This window comes from Neurospora tetrasperma (genome assembly GCF_000213175.1).
Source record: "Neurospora tetrasperma FGSC 2508 unplaced genomic scaffold NEUTE1scaffold_6, whole genome shotgun sequence".
NCBI classification, from domain to species: Eukaryota; Fungi; Ascomycota; class Sordariomycetes; order Sordariales; family Sordariaceae; genus Neurospora; species Neurospora tetrasperma.
Genome location: NW_009799104.1, coordinates 841,462 through 857,370, shown reverse-complemented (window position 1 = coordinate 857,370; position 15,909 = coordinate 841,462). Strand labels below are relative to the sequence as shown.

General features: G+C 53.1%; 3 protein-coding genes across 3 annotated transcripts; 1 reads left to right on the top strand and 2 right to left on the bottom strand.

Annotated features, from left to right (window-relative positions):
* Positions 1-440: 440 nt before the first annotated feature.
* Positions 441-3,951, bottom strand: NEUTE1DRAFT_87209 (uncharacterized protein; the record flags this gene model as incomplete). Its single annotated transcript, XM_009855813.1, has 3 exons — positions 441-2,730; positions 2,779-3,223; positions 3,816-3,951. The coding sequence occupies 3 exons, from the start codon at positions 3,949-3,951 to the stop codon at positions 441-443; spliced, it is 2,871 nt and encodes a 956-aa protein (XP_009854115.1).
* Positions 3,952-6,784: 2,833 nt separating this feature from the next.
* On the top strand, positions 6,785-9,869 carry NEUTE1DRAFT_87204 (uncharacterized protein; the record flags this gene model as incomplete). Its single annotated transcript, XM_009855812.1, has 3 exons — positions 6,785-6,865; positions 7,100-9,251; positions 9,310-9,869. The coding sequence occupies 2 exons, from the start codon at positions 7,123-7,125 to the stop codon at positions 9,473-9,475; spliced, it is 2,295 nt and encodes a 764-aa protein (XP_009854114.1).
* Positions 9,870-10,586: 717 nt separating this feature from the next.
* On the bottom strand, positions 10,587-13,619 carry NEUTE1DRAFT_87202 (uncharacterized protein; the record flags this gene model as incomplete). Its single annotated transcript, XM_009855811.1, has 4 exons — positions 10,587-11,604; positions 11,671-11,832; positions 11,890-12,434; positions 12,541-13,619. 4 exons carry the CDS (start codon positions 13,617-13,619, stop codon positions 10,679-10,681), a joined length of 2,712 nt encoding a protein of 903 aa, XP_009854113.1.
* Between the last annotated feature and the right edge of the window lie 2,290 nt (positions 13,620-15,909).

The following is a 15,909-nucleotide window of genomic DNA, read 5'->3' as shown; positions in this document are numbered from 1 at the left end:
GGTTGGGTTGTCAATTGTTTGTTTGTCTGAGCATGCGCAGAGAACTAACAGGACGATTGTCTTCGTCCCGATAGAGTAAGTACACAGTCTATATGCGGCACAGCTTGATGATGTGCCTGTCGTCACTCTGTACTACCTAGTTATGTATGCCCGTGAAGTAGATGTTAATCATTGCTTGCTTTTGGACTTTGCTTAGGATAACACAGAGATAATGAAGTACGCAGTGGCCATCAATCAATTTTGCTTTGACTAGAAGGAATGAATTATCAGCTGCTTTAATGCTTTTAGTCTCAAATAAGACTCTTGACAAAAATTGTCTGAACGCCAAACCCAACGACATCCCATCCATCCCATTGCATCCCATCTCGTCAACCGCAGATTCTCACGCTCTCCTGTATTATTCATTCCCATAACCGCAACCCTAAATGACCTGGACCTCCTTAACTCAAATTAAACCCAGCCCCACTCTTCACCGCATACAGCAGTTTCTCCTTCAGTCTCCCCTTACTCCGATACTGCGGCAACTTGAGCAAATTCACACACGTACTCGCACTCGGCAACCGGTCCTCATCCTGCCCGGCATCCCTGATCGTGAAATACGGTCTCAACTGACCAAACCCCAACAGCGGCGCTCTCGGCGTTGACGTCACATATTTCAGGACCTCCCTCCTCTCCTCGTCCTTCAGCTCATGCATCACCTCCCAGAAGATCTGAATGGTCGGATGTTCCTCCCCGTCGAGGCCGATCTGGTACACCCCGTTGTAGTGCGTGTTGCGACGGAGATCTTCGACGTCGATTTCGGAGCTGTCGCCGCCGACGAGGCGTTGGAGCTCAAGTTGGTTGAACATGGAGAGCCAGCTGGGGTCGATGACGGAGCCCAGACCGCGCAGAAAAGCGCGCGTTTGCGGGTAGGGTTGGCGGACGAGGCGGTGGCGGGCTACGTAGGAGATGTAGAGGGGGCGGTTCTCGTTGGTGACGGGCGTGGAGTCGCCGTGGGGGATGAGCGGGCGGATGATGGTGCGGGTGGGTTCGCCGGGTGAGTTGATGGGGTCGGTAATGGTGAAGTCGAGAGCTAGGTCGGTTTGCACGTCGCCCGTGTAGTTTTTGAGGCTGAGCATGCCTTGGTAGAGCTCCTCGTCGAGTTCGCGCAGGTCGTTGATGTTGGCGCGGTAGCCAGCGGTGGTGGAGGATGACGCTAGGGAGGTGCTACTGCCGCCTGGGGTGTCGTTGGCGGTGGCCCATTTGAGGAGGAAGAAGCCGGCGAAGACGATGTCAATCAGGATCCCCTCGTACATACATTTGCCGATGATTCGCCCCAGGAATTCGTACATTTTGAGCACCTGTTCTACAGCACGCTGTGTTTCTTCCGGTTCTCCTACCCGCATGTTTCTGATCCGATCGATGAGGGTGGGATTTGGGTAGTAGGCGTTCTTGCTGTTCGTTACAAAGAGTTCGGTGTGAGTGAACGCCTCTGTAGTCACGCTGTCGAGGAACTCTTTGGTGACGCCGCCGCCATCGATACCCGCCTCCTGCATTCCAAATTCGTCCTCAAACGTAACCTGGATCGGCTCTTTGAGTCCTTCGCCCAACTCCCACAGCTGTTTCATAGCATCCTCAAAAACTCGACCTCTTCGGATCCGAGCCGTGTGTTTACCCAGGGGGTGCTGGGCACCAAAGCCATTGCGTAGCATATGAGCTCTCCACATGTCTGGGTCGCCGTCTCCTCCACGTCTGCGCTGCTTGTCCAGTTGGATGAACTGTCGGAAGATCTGAACGCGCGTCTCAAATGGGATAGCAAAAGGCATGTTGCGCAGAATCTCAAGCTTCGGGGTGATCGCAGACAGTAAGTGGTTGCGGGCGGCCTTCCTATTCTTCTGTCTGAGCCTCTCAAGATGTGCGTAGTGAGACCACTCCTGTTGATCATCCTCGGAGCTGTCGGCACCATCTTCGGTATTCCTCAGCTCGTGTTGTCTCTGCTCTTCAAGAACCACAGCCGCAAGGAAACCCTCCATGTCGAACTTGGATGTCATCAACCAGTGGCCTTCGGGCAAAAATGGTCGTCTCGAGTCCCGTTCGTAAAGCATCTTCATGGCTGTCGTCGCTAAGTCTCTGAGCGTAGTGAAATCAACTCCGGCAGGAGGAAGGAAGCTATCATTTTTGGAAGCTTGACCGCCATCGCCTCTAGGGCGATTTGAGTTGAGCGTCTCGGCCCAAGGGCTGTTTGTCAGTAGCTCCTTAGCATTGTAGTACATTGTGAAACTGAGGTGCTTGAGAAACTGCGTCAAGCGCTTCAGTTCGCTCAGCGACATTCCCGCCAGACGTAGTCGAGAGGAAGGGCCGCCGAAGTTAGGATGGGGGTTTAAAGTGCTGAAGAAATCATCGTCGTCCATGAGCCGCAAAACGAAGATGTACGATTCAAGGAAGAGAAGAACAGTTTTCCATTCTCGTTGCCACACCGCTTCGGCAGCTGGTGATGACGGCTTGCGTCGAAGAAAATCTAGCGTAGAGTCTTGGCTGGACGCAATCTCTGAGAACACAGACGTCTTCTGTGTAGCATTCCAGAAGTACTTGGCCGTTGGAATACGGCCTTGGGCAGTTGAAATGTCAGCCACATAGAGGAACATGCGAATGTCCTCACTAAAAGCAGGGAAGCAGTTGATCAAAGTCAGGATGAAACCAGCGAGGTAACTGGCGTCGTCATCCGCTGAAGTAGAGGTCTCCCCGGTAGTTCTAAGGTTATTAGCGCTTGAAACAAGTATCAGGCAAAGGAACACTTACGCGGTAAAAGCGCTAAGAAGGTCTTGGATAGCTCCTTTATCAACTAGCGACTGAAGCTGTTGTCGCACAAAAGGATGCAGAACGTCGGATCCATCTTGCTCGGCTTCCGCAAAGTAACCCGTGTCCTTTGGTCGAGCAACGGCAAAACCCGCCCTTATCTGGGCTGAGCACAGAGGGAAGAGTGATTCTAGGGTCTTTATGAAAAGAAGCCTTGAGCTTCGTTGTTCCTTCGCCCCATTGATCGCAATGTAGTGTGCGATAAGCCAGAGGACAGCGTTCGGGTCATGCTTTGAAAGCTTATGCGAGAGGTCAATGATATAATTTGACAGCCGATCTAGGTCTATGTTGGCGGCTAGTCTCGTAATAAGGTCTGAGCATCGCGCCGGGCCGGGCTGTGTCAGAAAAGAAACAACCAAGTTTTGGTAGGCTGTATGTTTGATGGAGTCTACATAAACGGACGGCCACAGTTAGTCAGAGAAGCTTTCTTGTACGATGGGGATAATCCCAACAAATGGTACACACCTAAATCGTGGGGTACATCAAGCGGTGCAACCACCAGACTGCAAATGAGCTCTTGGATAGAGGAGGGCAAACCAGTGTCCTGGCATAACCTTCCAAGTACCTTGTACCACTCTCCCAGAACTTGTCCAAACGTCTTGAAGTCCGACGTCTTGGTCCCGATCGCACCAAGGGCCCGTAGGAAAAGAGCCACCCGAGTCTGCTCGTTTCCGAGATCGCACCTATCGAGAAGCCATCTCTACATTAGCATGATGAACAGTTGTGGAATAATGACTCGGGACCCAAAACCATGAACTGCTCACCTTGTCAGAGCAGCAAGTAGAACCCGCCTTAGTTTACCCAGTCTGTCCCACCCCAACACTCCCGAGCTAAAGGCAGAGAAGTCTGTCTGGAGAAGATCTTCGGTGACCAAAGCTAGCCTGTGACGGTCTTGTACATTAAAAGCTTGGAAGGCGGCAAACACCAACGGCAATGCCTCTGCTGACCTCTGCCCAGCATCAACGGGTTGCGCTTCGTACAGACGGTCGATAGCCTGGCGCCGTTCATCTCGTAGGGTTCGTCGCACGCGATGTCCTCTCCATGTTCGTTGTATTCGTTGCGCCGCCCTGAGCCGGTCTCGTTCCTGTTGCCTTTGCTGACGTTCTGCTTGGGCATGCGCTACAGTTTTGGAAGCTCCCGTCGCTGAACTGGCGCCCCATGAGGTGCTGGTGAAAGGGTTGCTAGTCCGTTGACCGCTGAGGTTGACATTTCGACCTTTCCTAGAGCTACCAGTAAAGGTGGGAAACATGGCTAGTGACTCGAGTGTTTGGTTCGATATTCGAGATTCCCCAACACTAACACGGAAGATCGGAGGGCGGACGAGTGGCGAGAGGAGGGAAGCTTGGGCGTGGAATTGCGCAGATTGATATTATATCGAATGGATATTATATATTTTGGAAAGTGTTCTGATGCGGTGTAGATATTCGGACTTGAACTAGGAGGTCGTACGAGCCGGGATCTCCGCGCTGGAGGTGTTGTCTTGCAGTTGGTCGTCGTGAACGGTGTGGTTGATGTCCAGTGTTGGACTGCAGTAGGTTGCTCATGGAGATGGCACGGCAGTGATGGCAGTGATGACGAGGCGATGGCCGGCTACCTGGCCGTTGTTGGGTTGGAAGCAGCATCCCCGCTGTTTTTGCGTACCTTTCAGGTGTGTGCCCACTGTCACGGTACCTAAATAGCTCGCGGAGTGCTACGGCACTTGCACCTGTCTAGGTACTGCACTAACAAATCATCACTAATCCAGACAATGGTAGGCACCAGTAGAGGTAGATGTTCCAGAAAGTTCAGTCGCTGGCCACCAACCCGAAGCGATGTCTCGATCAACCAAGTGATGTGACATGTATCTCAGCGCGAGCAACACATTGTTTGGGACCTAGGTAGAATAGAGGCTTGCTACAACACCAGCGCGGATTGAATCCTACGACGAGCTTCAGAACGTTAACGTTGGCGCTGAGCATCAAAGGGGTTCTGGTGGTGGATATCATGATTGAAGGTCTAGAGGTACCTCAGCAGGAGTCCAGGTACAGCGAGGTACCTTGGGAGATGACCCCTCTTTCCTTTGTCTTTGTTATCTTATCGCCCGGGGCAGGCAGGCAGGGCATCGATGACATCCATTGGAACATGTGAAGCATGGTACATAGAGGTAGGTAACAATATGGTATCTCGAGCACATTGCTCGTCCGGGCGAATGAAGAGTTGTTTAGGTAAGGATTCTATACCTGAAGAGAATCCTGAATGCTTGTTGTCGTCCATCAACTACAACAGGATGGTGCCTTTTTGATGTCCATTTCAATGACGATAAATACTTCTATGGCCCATGCCCGCCCCGGCCTACTCACAAACACGAAGGCCAGAGGTCAAACAAGCCCTGGGCTGGCAAGGCTAGTCTGGGACAGCCAAGCAGCGTCGTCCGTCAGATGCCTGCTCCCGCCTTGGTTCCTTCCACTTCACTTGACTTCTTGATTGAGTGACGGGATTGTGGTGTCCGCCGTGCCGATTGCTGCGCTAACGGTGGTAGTCTTGATATATGAATATTTATTTGCATACGAGTTCCTTCCTTTTCCATCTGAACCCAGCAACAACTTGGGTCCAGGTGGGACTGGTTCGGGTATTTGTATCAAGCCGATCTTGACATCTTGTTCTTTTCCATGTTAGACTTGACCCGGCACAGGGACCAATCACCACAACGAGACCAACCTCAACAGACAGCAACCGCCATCAGGACCAAAACCTTTTCGTCGAAATGTTAGGATGTGTCATTACGCTCGAACTGTTCGAGTACCCAAGATGTTCCAGACTTTGGTTTTTGCCGCTGGCTAACCAGTGTATAACTGCAACATCCTGGCAGGTCATCCGGCCAAGTTGCCCCATCCAAGGTTCCGTGCGCGGCTTTGCCAACAATGTCTTTTTTGCAGGTGAAATGGACTGCGAATGCTGATATTCCGGACATCCATTTTGTTTCTCTTTTTTTTTTTACGTTGCTTGTGGCACGAATGCAGCAGCAATGCCGTTTGCTGGCGGACTTACAGAAAGGTAAGGCGGTCGTTAGCATTGTTCCATGGTGATGGGACAAATGCCAGCGACCCAGTGCCAAAATCCGGCACACCGCTGTAACCTATCGCATCTCCAACTCCAACCGCCAACTGAGATGGAATGTCCCGTGATTCAATACAAGTAAATCTCGCCAGTCTATACCAAATGGTTGCGGCTGAAACGCAGGGTTTCATAAAACCCTCCAGGGTTCATGAATAAGTGCCCATGTCTGCCTGTTGTTGGCATGAGTCGTCGTCGTCAGCCATGGTCGACTACAGTATGCTTGATATCAGGTGGCCCGGGAGCAAGTGTGCCAGGCAAAGTTGGAAGTCGCACGTTTCGCTGGATCTCCGGTCTGGTCTGCAGTCTGCACAGGTGGATGCATATATGCAAGAATTCATGGCGGGTCCTATTGATAAATCAAGGTTTTGCGGCCCATGCCACCCCGATATCCGCATGCCCTGGCCGCCCTAGCCGCACTTCACTGGCTACGAGGGGCGCGGCACAGTGCGCAACCACAAGATGCGTGGGCGGGAAAGAAAAAAAATCTGACCTCCGCATTAAGACGTGAGCCATCCGGGCGTCGTTGCTTCTTGCCCTCTTTCTCCTCCTCTTCTTTCTTCAGCGAACCTCACGCCCTTTATCCTCAGGAAACTCCTCCAAACCGAAGCCAGAAAGAAGTCAGATAAGTACGAACATTTACCCTCTCGGTCTCTGTTCTATCTACTTCTTGTCTGTGACAAACAAAACCTCACCAAAAAAATTTGAAAATCGCCGAAAAAAGAGAAATCCCCCCATCCATACAAAACCCCATAAAACCCACCAAATCCACCCACCTTTTTTTGGAAGACATTTACCCAAGTCTCCAAGTCCACCAGTCTTCCTCTCCCTCTCCCGAATCTCGTCCTTGACCAGTCGAGTTCATCCTCCCTCTTTGTCAATACCGTCGCCCGTTCTCCGCGCCGGTTTACTTGCTCCACACAACTCTAGATCTCGGGTACGTTGCTCGTCGCACTATCAATTCCTCCTGCCTTGCCATCGTCGTTGTCGTCGTCGCCGTGGCCGCCGCCAGTGCCGCCCGCCCAACGTCACGTCAATTGAGACTTCTCCTCCTCCTCCTTTCCGCTGTCGTCGTCCGGTCGACACATCGGTTACCCCTCCGCGCCTTGATCAGAGACACAGACAGACACACAAAAGGATACAGACGCTGACGGTTCCATCCATCATACAGAATCTACAGTTTAACCAGCAAAAATGGCTGCCACTTCTACCGCCGCTGTCGACCAGCTCGCCGCTGACCTCGGCAACACCAGCCTCGACAACAAGGCCGCTGCCCCGGCCGCCATCGACACCAGCGCCGTCCCTGAGGCCCAGGCCGAGGGTGCTGAGGCTGCTCCTACCCCCACTGCTGCCCCTCACCCCCAGGCTTCCGCCTCCCTCTATGTCGGCGAGCTTGACCCCTCCGTCACCGAGGCCATGCTCTTCGAGCTCTTCTCCCAGATCGGCTCCGTCGCCTCCATCCGTGTCTGCCGCGATGCTGTCACCCGTCGCTCCCTCGGCTACGCCTACGTCAACTACAACACCACCGCTGACGGTGAGAAGGCCCTTGAGGAGCTCAACTACACCCTGATCAAGGGCCGCCCTTGCCGCATCATGTGGTCCCAGCGTGACCCCGCCCTCCGCAAGACCGGTGCCGGCAACATCTTCATCAAGAACCTCGATGCTGCCATTGACAACAAGGCTCTTCACGACACCTTCGCTGCTTTCGGCAACATCCTTTCCTGCAAGGTTGCCCAGGATGAGCACGGTAACTCCAAGGGCTACGGTTTCGTCCACTACGAGACCGATGAGGCTGCCTCCCAGGCCATCAAGCACGTCAACGGCATGCTTTTGAACGAGAAGAAGGTCTATGTTGGCCACCACATTCCCAAGAAGGACCGCCAGAGCAAGTTCGAGGAGATGAAGGCCAACTTCACCAACGTTTATGTCAAGAACATTAACAACGAGGTCACCGACGAGGAGTTCCGTGAGCTCTTCGCCAAGTTCGGTGAGGTCACTTCTTCCTCCCTTGCCCGCGACCAGGAGGGCAAGACCCGTGGCTTCGGTTTCGTCAACTTCACCACCCACGAGGCTGCTGCCCAGGCTGTTGATGAGCTTAACGGCAAGGACTTCCGTGGCCAGGACCTCTACGTCGGCCGTGCCCAGAAGAAGCACGAGCGCGAGGAGGAGCTCCGCAAGTCCTACGAGGCTGCCCGCCTCGAGAAGGCCAACAAGTACCAGGGTGTCAACCTGTACATCAAGAACCTCGGCGATGATGTCGATGACGACAAGCTCCGTGCCATGTTCTCCGAGTATGGCCCCATCACCTCCGCCAAGGTCATGCGCGATTCTCTGATTGAGGGTTCTGAGGAGAAGGATGAGAAGGACAAGGAGAACAAGAAGGAGGGAGAGGCCGAGGAGGAGCAGAAGGAGGGCTCTGAGAAGAAGACTGAGAAGAAGGGTGACCGCAAGCTCGGCAAGAGCAAGGGCTTCGGCTTCGTTTGCTTCAGCAACCCCGATGATGCCACCAAGGCCGTCACTGAGATGAACCAGCGCATGGTCGATGGCAAGCCCCTCTACGTCGCTCTTGCCCAGCGCAAGGATGTCCGCAAGAGCCAGCTTGAGGCCAGCATCCAGGCTCGCAACCAGCTCCGCATGCAGCAGGCCGCTGCCCAGGCTGGTATGCCCCAGCAGTACATGCAGGCTCCTGTCTACTACGCTGGTCAGCAGCCCGGTTTCATGCCCGCCCCTGGCGGTCGTGGCGTCCCCTTCCCCCAGGGTGGTATCGTCCCCGGCGTTCAGGGTGGTCGCCCTGGCCAGTACCCCTACCAGCAGGGTGGCCGCGGTGGCGTCCCTCCCCAGCAGATGCCCCCTATGGGATACCCCATCAACCAGTTCGGCCCTGGTGCTTTCCCTCCTAACACCCCTCAGTACATGGCTGCTATGGGCCAGGTTGGTGCTCTTGGTGGTGGCCGTGGCGGTCCCGCTGGTCGGGGCCCTCAGGGCATCCCCGCCGGTATTCCCCAGGGTCTCCAGGGCGGCCCTGCCGTTCCCGGCTACCCCCCTGCCGGTCGTCCCCAGAACGGTGGTGGTCGCGGCACTCCTCGCGGCAACGCTAACTTCATGGCTGCCGGCCGTGGTGCCTCCCCCATCCCTGGCGCTCCTGCCGACCTCAGCGCTGGCTCTTTCCTCCAGGCTCAGCTCGCTACCACTCAGGATCCTCAGGCCCAGAAGCAGATCATTGGCGAGAACCTCTTCCCCAAGATCCAGGCCATCCAGCCCGCTCTTGCTGGCAAGATCACCGGCATGCTCCTTGAGATGGACAACGCTGAGCTGATCAACCTGTAAGTTTACATGACTATTCTTGACTCTTCCACACATTGCTAACCTGTCTCTCTGTAGGTTCGAGGATGACAACGCTCTTAACGTCAAGGTCCAGGAAGCTCTTGCCGTTTATGACGAGTACCTCAAGACTCAGGGCCAGCAGCCCACCCAGCAGCCCGCTGAGGCCAACGGCGAGCAGGCCCCCAAGGCTGAGGAGCAGAAGCCGGAGGAGCAGAAGGCTTAAATGTGCCCTGAGCGATGGATGATTTCCCACGCACCGGCATAGGTGTTTCTCAGATGTTTCTTCATGTTCTCCATTCAACTCTCTAGGGTCGATCTCGCAACGGGGGGTCCGGAAAAGTTTATTTGATACCACACTTCGCTTGACGACAATTATGATTTAATCTCTCCCGATCCCATGCAACCCCATCACGGTGCGATGGCCGAATTGGCAGTGGATGGATTTTAACAAGTATCTCCAGCAGGTGGGGTGCAGTTGTTCCTTTGAGTGCATGACGACTTTTACAAGCAGTATCTCGACATGATATTGATTCAAAGTCATGCTCATGTATTGACAGGCTTGCCTTTTCTTTCTCTCCTTGTGATGGAGCGTGGTGTCGCATCATACAGGGTTGGCCATCTGAAGGGGTATGATTATGTTTTCCTATGTTTTATCAACGATTTGGCGTTTACGGTTAGGGAGGGAAAACTGGCCAAAAGTGATTATCTGCAATTGGTCTGGAATGTCGGGTTTCTTCAGCCGCGTTTTCACAGAATGGGAGGTTAAGCTCGGGCATCTTGGGGAACACATTCTTTTCGCTCTCGAGACAGTAACAGAGCGAATGTTTTAGAACCCGGTCATCTAACAAAAGTGGGAAGGAAAGGGATATAGACCAGCATCTTCATTGTCCAGACTGCCCATGAGAAATGGGGGTAATGGGACTTCTTATGGGGTTGAATCCCGGAGGAGTGGCAGAAGGAGGATCGAAAATTGTTCAGCTAGAGGGTAGAGATAAGCCAATAGATGCTATCAAGTTGATATCAGTGAATTCTTGATTGTGATGCTGGGTAAGCGGTACGTGGCTTCTGGTTTGTCACAGTCCATCCCTTGAGATTGGACGTTGTTGTTTTATACTGATCGACAGCTTTGAGTCTTTATGTGCTGTCGTCATTGACCTCGGAGTGATGAAATGAACAACGAGTGTCAAAGAAGAAGCAGGACAATACGAAGTAATCCCAACAGAGCCACCAACGAGATATAGGTACACTAATTTGAACGCCATTATTCCATATCGACGATTGAAAATGGTTATGGTTTAAAATAGCATCCGTTCGTCACAGAGATCACAACAACTGAGGCAACATGGATGAGTTCAGCTCGTAACCTACTACCCAGCTAAAATTTCATCAGGATCTATATGCCCCCACCTCAAGAAAAGAGTACTTCTTAATACCCATCATCAACCTCATTCCCCTCTTCCTTCGCCTTCTCCTCCTCCTTCCACCGCTCCGTCCTCTCCCTATCCATCCTCTCCCACTCCTCCCAGAATTTCTCATCCTCATAATAACTAGGCGGCAAATCCTCTCGGTTTGTTCCCCACCCATCCTTACCTATACTTTCTTCCGGTCCAACCACCAACTCCAACAACCCGCCCTGTTCAAAGAACTCATGCGTAATCCAATTCTTGGTGTATTTCTTCCCATTCAACTTGGCAGACTGGATATAAACCGGTTTCCCACCGTTCCTGCCTTGCATTTCAGCATCGAAATTGACGGTTCTGATCACCGCCCATTTTGCTTCCTTTTTCTCCGAGTGGTAGTCACGAGAAGGAGAGGATGATTTGAGGTCCATCCCAGCCCTCACCTTTACCTCCCTGAAAAACGGCGGGACAATCAAGTACGCGTCCTGCCCCGCAACGGGGAAAACACCCAGTCCCATCCCCCACGTGGTGAACGCCCCCATGGCACAATCGTCGTTTCCCGGGATGCCGTTGACGCTGGCGTTGAACATTGTGGGGATGTAATTCCTCAGCCACTTGGAACTCAGGCCTGGACGACCGGCGTAATGGAACTGGAAGACGGTCAGGAACGATTGTTCGTTGCCCATGTAGGCGATCCCGCTTTCATGGTAGTATTCTAATCGCTTGACGAACGTATCGGACCCGCCCATGAGTTGGATCAGCGTGGACATGGACTGCGGCGCGAAAAAGGAGTAGAGCCACGGTGACCCTTCGTAGACGTCTAGCGCCGTGTCGTAGTAGCAGGAGTGCTGGTTTTGGATGGGACTGCAGGTGCGGGTGGGGTGGTAGCGGAAGGTGCCTGCAAGTGTGCGTGGTTGGAGGAAGCCGACAAAGGGCGATTGGATGATGTAGCCTTTTGGTAGGGAGGAGGCGTTTTGGCCGCCGGAGAGATAGGGGGTGTGTTCTTCAGGCTGGGAACTACTGGTGGTGCGGTCGTCGCGGAAGAGGTCCTTTGCGGAAGGGTTCCAGTAGTTACGCCAGTTGGCGCCGCGGTGGTGGTATTTGGTGATGTCGGCGGTGAGGGAGGTCCAGGGGGTTGAGATGTTGGGGCGGTAGGAGGAGGAGGAGGAGGAGGAGGAGTCTACGACTTCGGAAGACGTAGAAGAAGCACCGAGGAGAGAGGGGGACTTGGACAGACCCTGGGATAGGAGGGAGATGCAAAAGTCGTTGTAGGCGTACTCGACGCCGCGGGAGATGGAACGCGAGGCTGGGCCGGTGCCGTTCGTGTCCACGTCGTTCTGGGGGATGTAGCCGCGATCGTGCCAGGAGACAAGGTTGCCGCGGCCGGAGAGACCCCAGTTTCGGGGCTCGATTTCGGCGTCGGAGAGGACGGCTTCGTAGGCTGTCTTCCAGTCGATGTCGGCTGTGAGACCCTTGACGAAGGCGTCGGCGATGACTACGTCCGCGTTAGAACCGCCTTGGGTGTAGCCTTTGCAAAAGGACATGCGACAGTCAGGCAGTTTGCCTTCGTGTCTGTAGATGTCGATCAGGGCCCTGATCATCTCGGTTTGTGCCTTTGGGTCGATGACTGTCAGAAGGGGGTGTTGAGCTCTGAATGAATCCCAGATGCAGTAGAACCTACTCGACGTTAGCATCTTTCTGTTTCCCCTTTCCTGGTTGCCAGACTTACGAGTCAAAGTACGGCTCGCTCGAATTCCACAACGGGTTTTCCCCCGTATAATTCTGCGGACTCAACAACGTCCTATACAGCCCACTCCAAAATGTAGTCTGCAACTCCTCACTGGTCCCATTCGCATCCACCCTCACCACATCCAACTTCTCCCTCCACGCCTCTCTTGCATCCCTTTCAACCCTCTCAAAGTCCCAATCCTCCATCTCCCTCTCCGCATTCTCACACGCCTTATCCACGGACATAAACGACACACCCACCCTCGCCAGAATCGAGTCCTTCATCTCTTCGTCAGGCTTCTCAAACTGGATCCAAGCACCCGCCGACCCCCATCCGACGCCTTCAAGAAGCTGTTTCTCGTCCGTAGCTTTATTCGACTCAAACGTCCCCGTCTTCCTAATCTTGGCACCCTTGAAGTCTGCGCAAAAATAAGCGTGGTAATGCCCTGATCCAAAAGAAGGGCCGTACCGCCCGTCACCCACGATCCGGCCTGTTTCGGGGTCAACTTTGATGTTACCCCTGGAGCGACTGTTCATGAGGTCGACCAGGTCTACCAAGATAAGTGGACTATAAGGCGCCACGCCTTTGGCGAAGCGCACCGCCTCTGTGCCGGGGAAGGAAAAGCGGTAGAGAACGGAGTGGTGGGTAGTGGTCATCTCGGCCTTGACGCCGTTGGTGATGTTCACGGTGAAGTACCCTGGTGAAGCATAGACAGAATCAGGGACGCGGTTGAGTGGTCGATCAGAAAGGGAGAAGTCGCATTTGGTGTAGTCGTCGTCTACACAGCCCGGATGCACAAAGAGCGGGAAGTTTCCCAGAGAGGGCTGGCCGCCCGTGCCGGAGTCGTGCATGTGCGAGAAGCCGGTGATGGGGTTGTCGTCGGACACAAAGCCGGCGGCGTTCTCGGCGGGCGAGGCGGTGTCAGCCACGGCTTTGGCCATGCCGTAGGGCAGCGTGGCACCGGGGAAGACGTGGCCGCCGTTGGTAGTGCCGATGAGGGGGTCAATGAATCGCAGAATGTCGTTGACATCGTGGTTTTTGACCGCCCCGAAGGATGGGCTTGAGCTGGAGTGTTTGCCATAGGAACCGGCGATGTCGGGTGAGAAAGGAGAGAAGAGGAAGAAGATGGTGATGGCGAATAAGACGGCGAAGAGAAGAGCTCTTCTTTTTCGTAGAACACTGGCAAAATAAACGGGTAGTTTGGCTGCCGCTTGGCGGTACGGTGAGTCGTTATTCATCGCCATGGTTCCTGACCTCACCCGTAGTTGAGGTGAGAGATACGCTTCGCGTGGCTATCTCTCTTCTAAATGGTGGTTGTCTGAAGCTCTCGCATGCTATGTATGTGGCCTGTTAGTTATTGACAGCCATTAGGTTGGCAACGTTTCAGACATAAACACAATCTGTTCCCTTGCTTGGATATCGAGACATCAAAGTCAAAGATCATAGTCAAAACATCAACATACCTACACAAGGATAACCAGGGTCCGGAACCCCTGAAGAGACAGGTAACCCATGGCGTCGAAGTTAAGTCCGGGGTTGCTAACTGATCCACTATCAATCAGCCTCTTCGGGACATGGGCCACATTGTGCTAAAATAATAATTTGGGCACATTAATAAAGTGGCGTTCTTGTCAGGAGTGTCAAGTTGAATGGAGGGGAAGAGGACAAGTTGAGGTGGGCATTGGTCGCCAAGACGATACTAAGACCTTTACCGTGCCGGCGTCCGATCGGGAACAGGGGCATGAACCACTGACAGGTATGCTACTGTCCAATAGGAAATCAGGATAGTGGCTTGAAATGGCTAGGGCTTGTCGGTGTTACAGCGCCATGCCTTAAGTTTTGGATGTCCAAAGATGTAAGTTCTCGTCGCTGGCCTTCGAACTGACTCTAGATATGCCAAAGTCGAAGGGAAAGAGGAATGAGAATGGAATGTTCCTCAAGCCTGACTGAATCGAGAAAATGAAAGAACCTCAAGTAGGTAGCTGACTACTTGATAATCACCACTAATGGGTTCATCTAAAGCATCATCATTGTCGTGGTAGTATTCTTCAGGACAAAGTCGGTCCGGTACGGGGCCTGTGAGGATGTGACATCGAAGCAAGAATTTTCGATATCAAAATGTCCATATAGCCAATATGGGCTTCCCTTCTTAACCGTTTCGGCAGTTCGTGGCGCGGCCAACATCCACTTAATCCATATAGCATAGGTAGAGGTACCCTCTCTCACATGCCGCCTACTTACAGCTCGTCACATATCCCCAGATATTCCACGCCTTATGTATTGGTACCTGTGAACATGTCAATACTTCAATCATGACTCGTTATTTTTGAAGACCTGCACTGGTACTAGATGCGAGTCAACAGCTGTATCATAAAATCATGCGATACCATCTCATCTATCCATAGCTTCCGTTAAATGATCTCTTCCTGAACATCACTTGATGTGTCCACCAACTCACCCCCAAAATCTTCGGCCTAGCATATCGCAAGTTCAACCTGACCAAGGTCGAAGATTCTATCTTGAAAACGAGACAAATCATCAAGGAACCTGATCTCTTCCGGCTGCTTCAGAATTGCATCCTTAATACTGGACGCGGCCATAACTTGGAGGGGGTTGCCGCCAAGGGTCATGAGAATGAGTACTACGCGAAGGATGAGTGTGAAGAGGAGGTAAGCACTTACCGGGCCAAGTCTCCCTCTTCCTTTGCCCTCTGCTAACATCAAAAGCTCACCTTCATAACAGTCGGCGACATACCCGCCCTCTGGCCCCGCGACTCCTCCAACCAACTCCTTTCCTACCTGCCTCTCCTCCGGCCTTCATCCTCCCTATCAGACAACTCTCTGGAATATTGTGGAAACTAGTGCGAGGGCGAAGAGAAAGAAGGGGATAACGGACGGAATAAGGAGGGGCGTGGAGAGGTTCGAGAGGGCGGAGCATTGTAATTCATGGGAGGGTATATGCATATGTCGTTGATGGGTTCAGAAATCATGATTTGATGGCAGTCCTTTAGTCTCTGGCAGGGGGGTAAGGACGGCACTGAATGATGATGGCAAGCGACCGAGCTTGCTTAGTGCGCTGTGATTTGGGTACGTTGACCGATACAATTCGTGTTGAGTATGGAGAATCCGTACTGTAGGTATGGTTGGGTCGGTGCTGAATGGGTAGGCCTCCTTGGGATGACTATCGTTAACAGAACGTGAGCAGAACCCGTGGGTCACATGTAGCAGGCCCTGGAATGGCCTGGTCATTGAGCTTGATCGTCCAGATCTTGACTTCGGATGATGATACCGAGATTGTCAAGTGCCTCCAACAAATCCTGTCGTCAACGGATGGGTTAGGGTTGAAGTCTTGAGTCGATCAGCTCCAAGAGTGCTTCGGTATGTACACTACGAGGCAATGGTACGTGAAATTTTCCCATGGCCGTTTGATCTACTCCGAGGATTCCTGGGTTCGTACGTATCGGGATTTAACGGTTGTCATGGAACAGGTTCTCGTGGGAAAGGGCTCCTCTCGACATATGATGTTGAG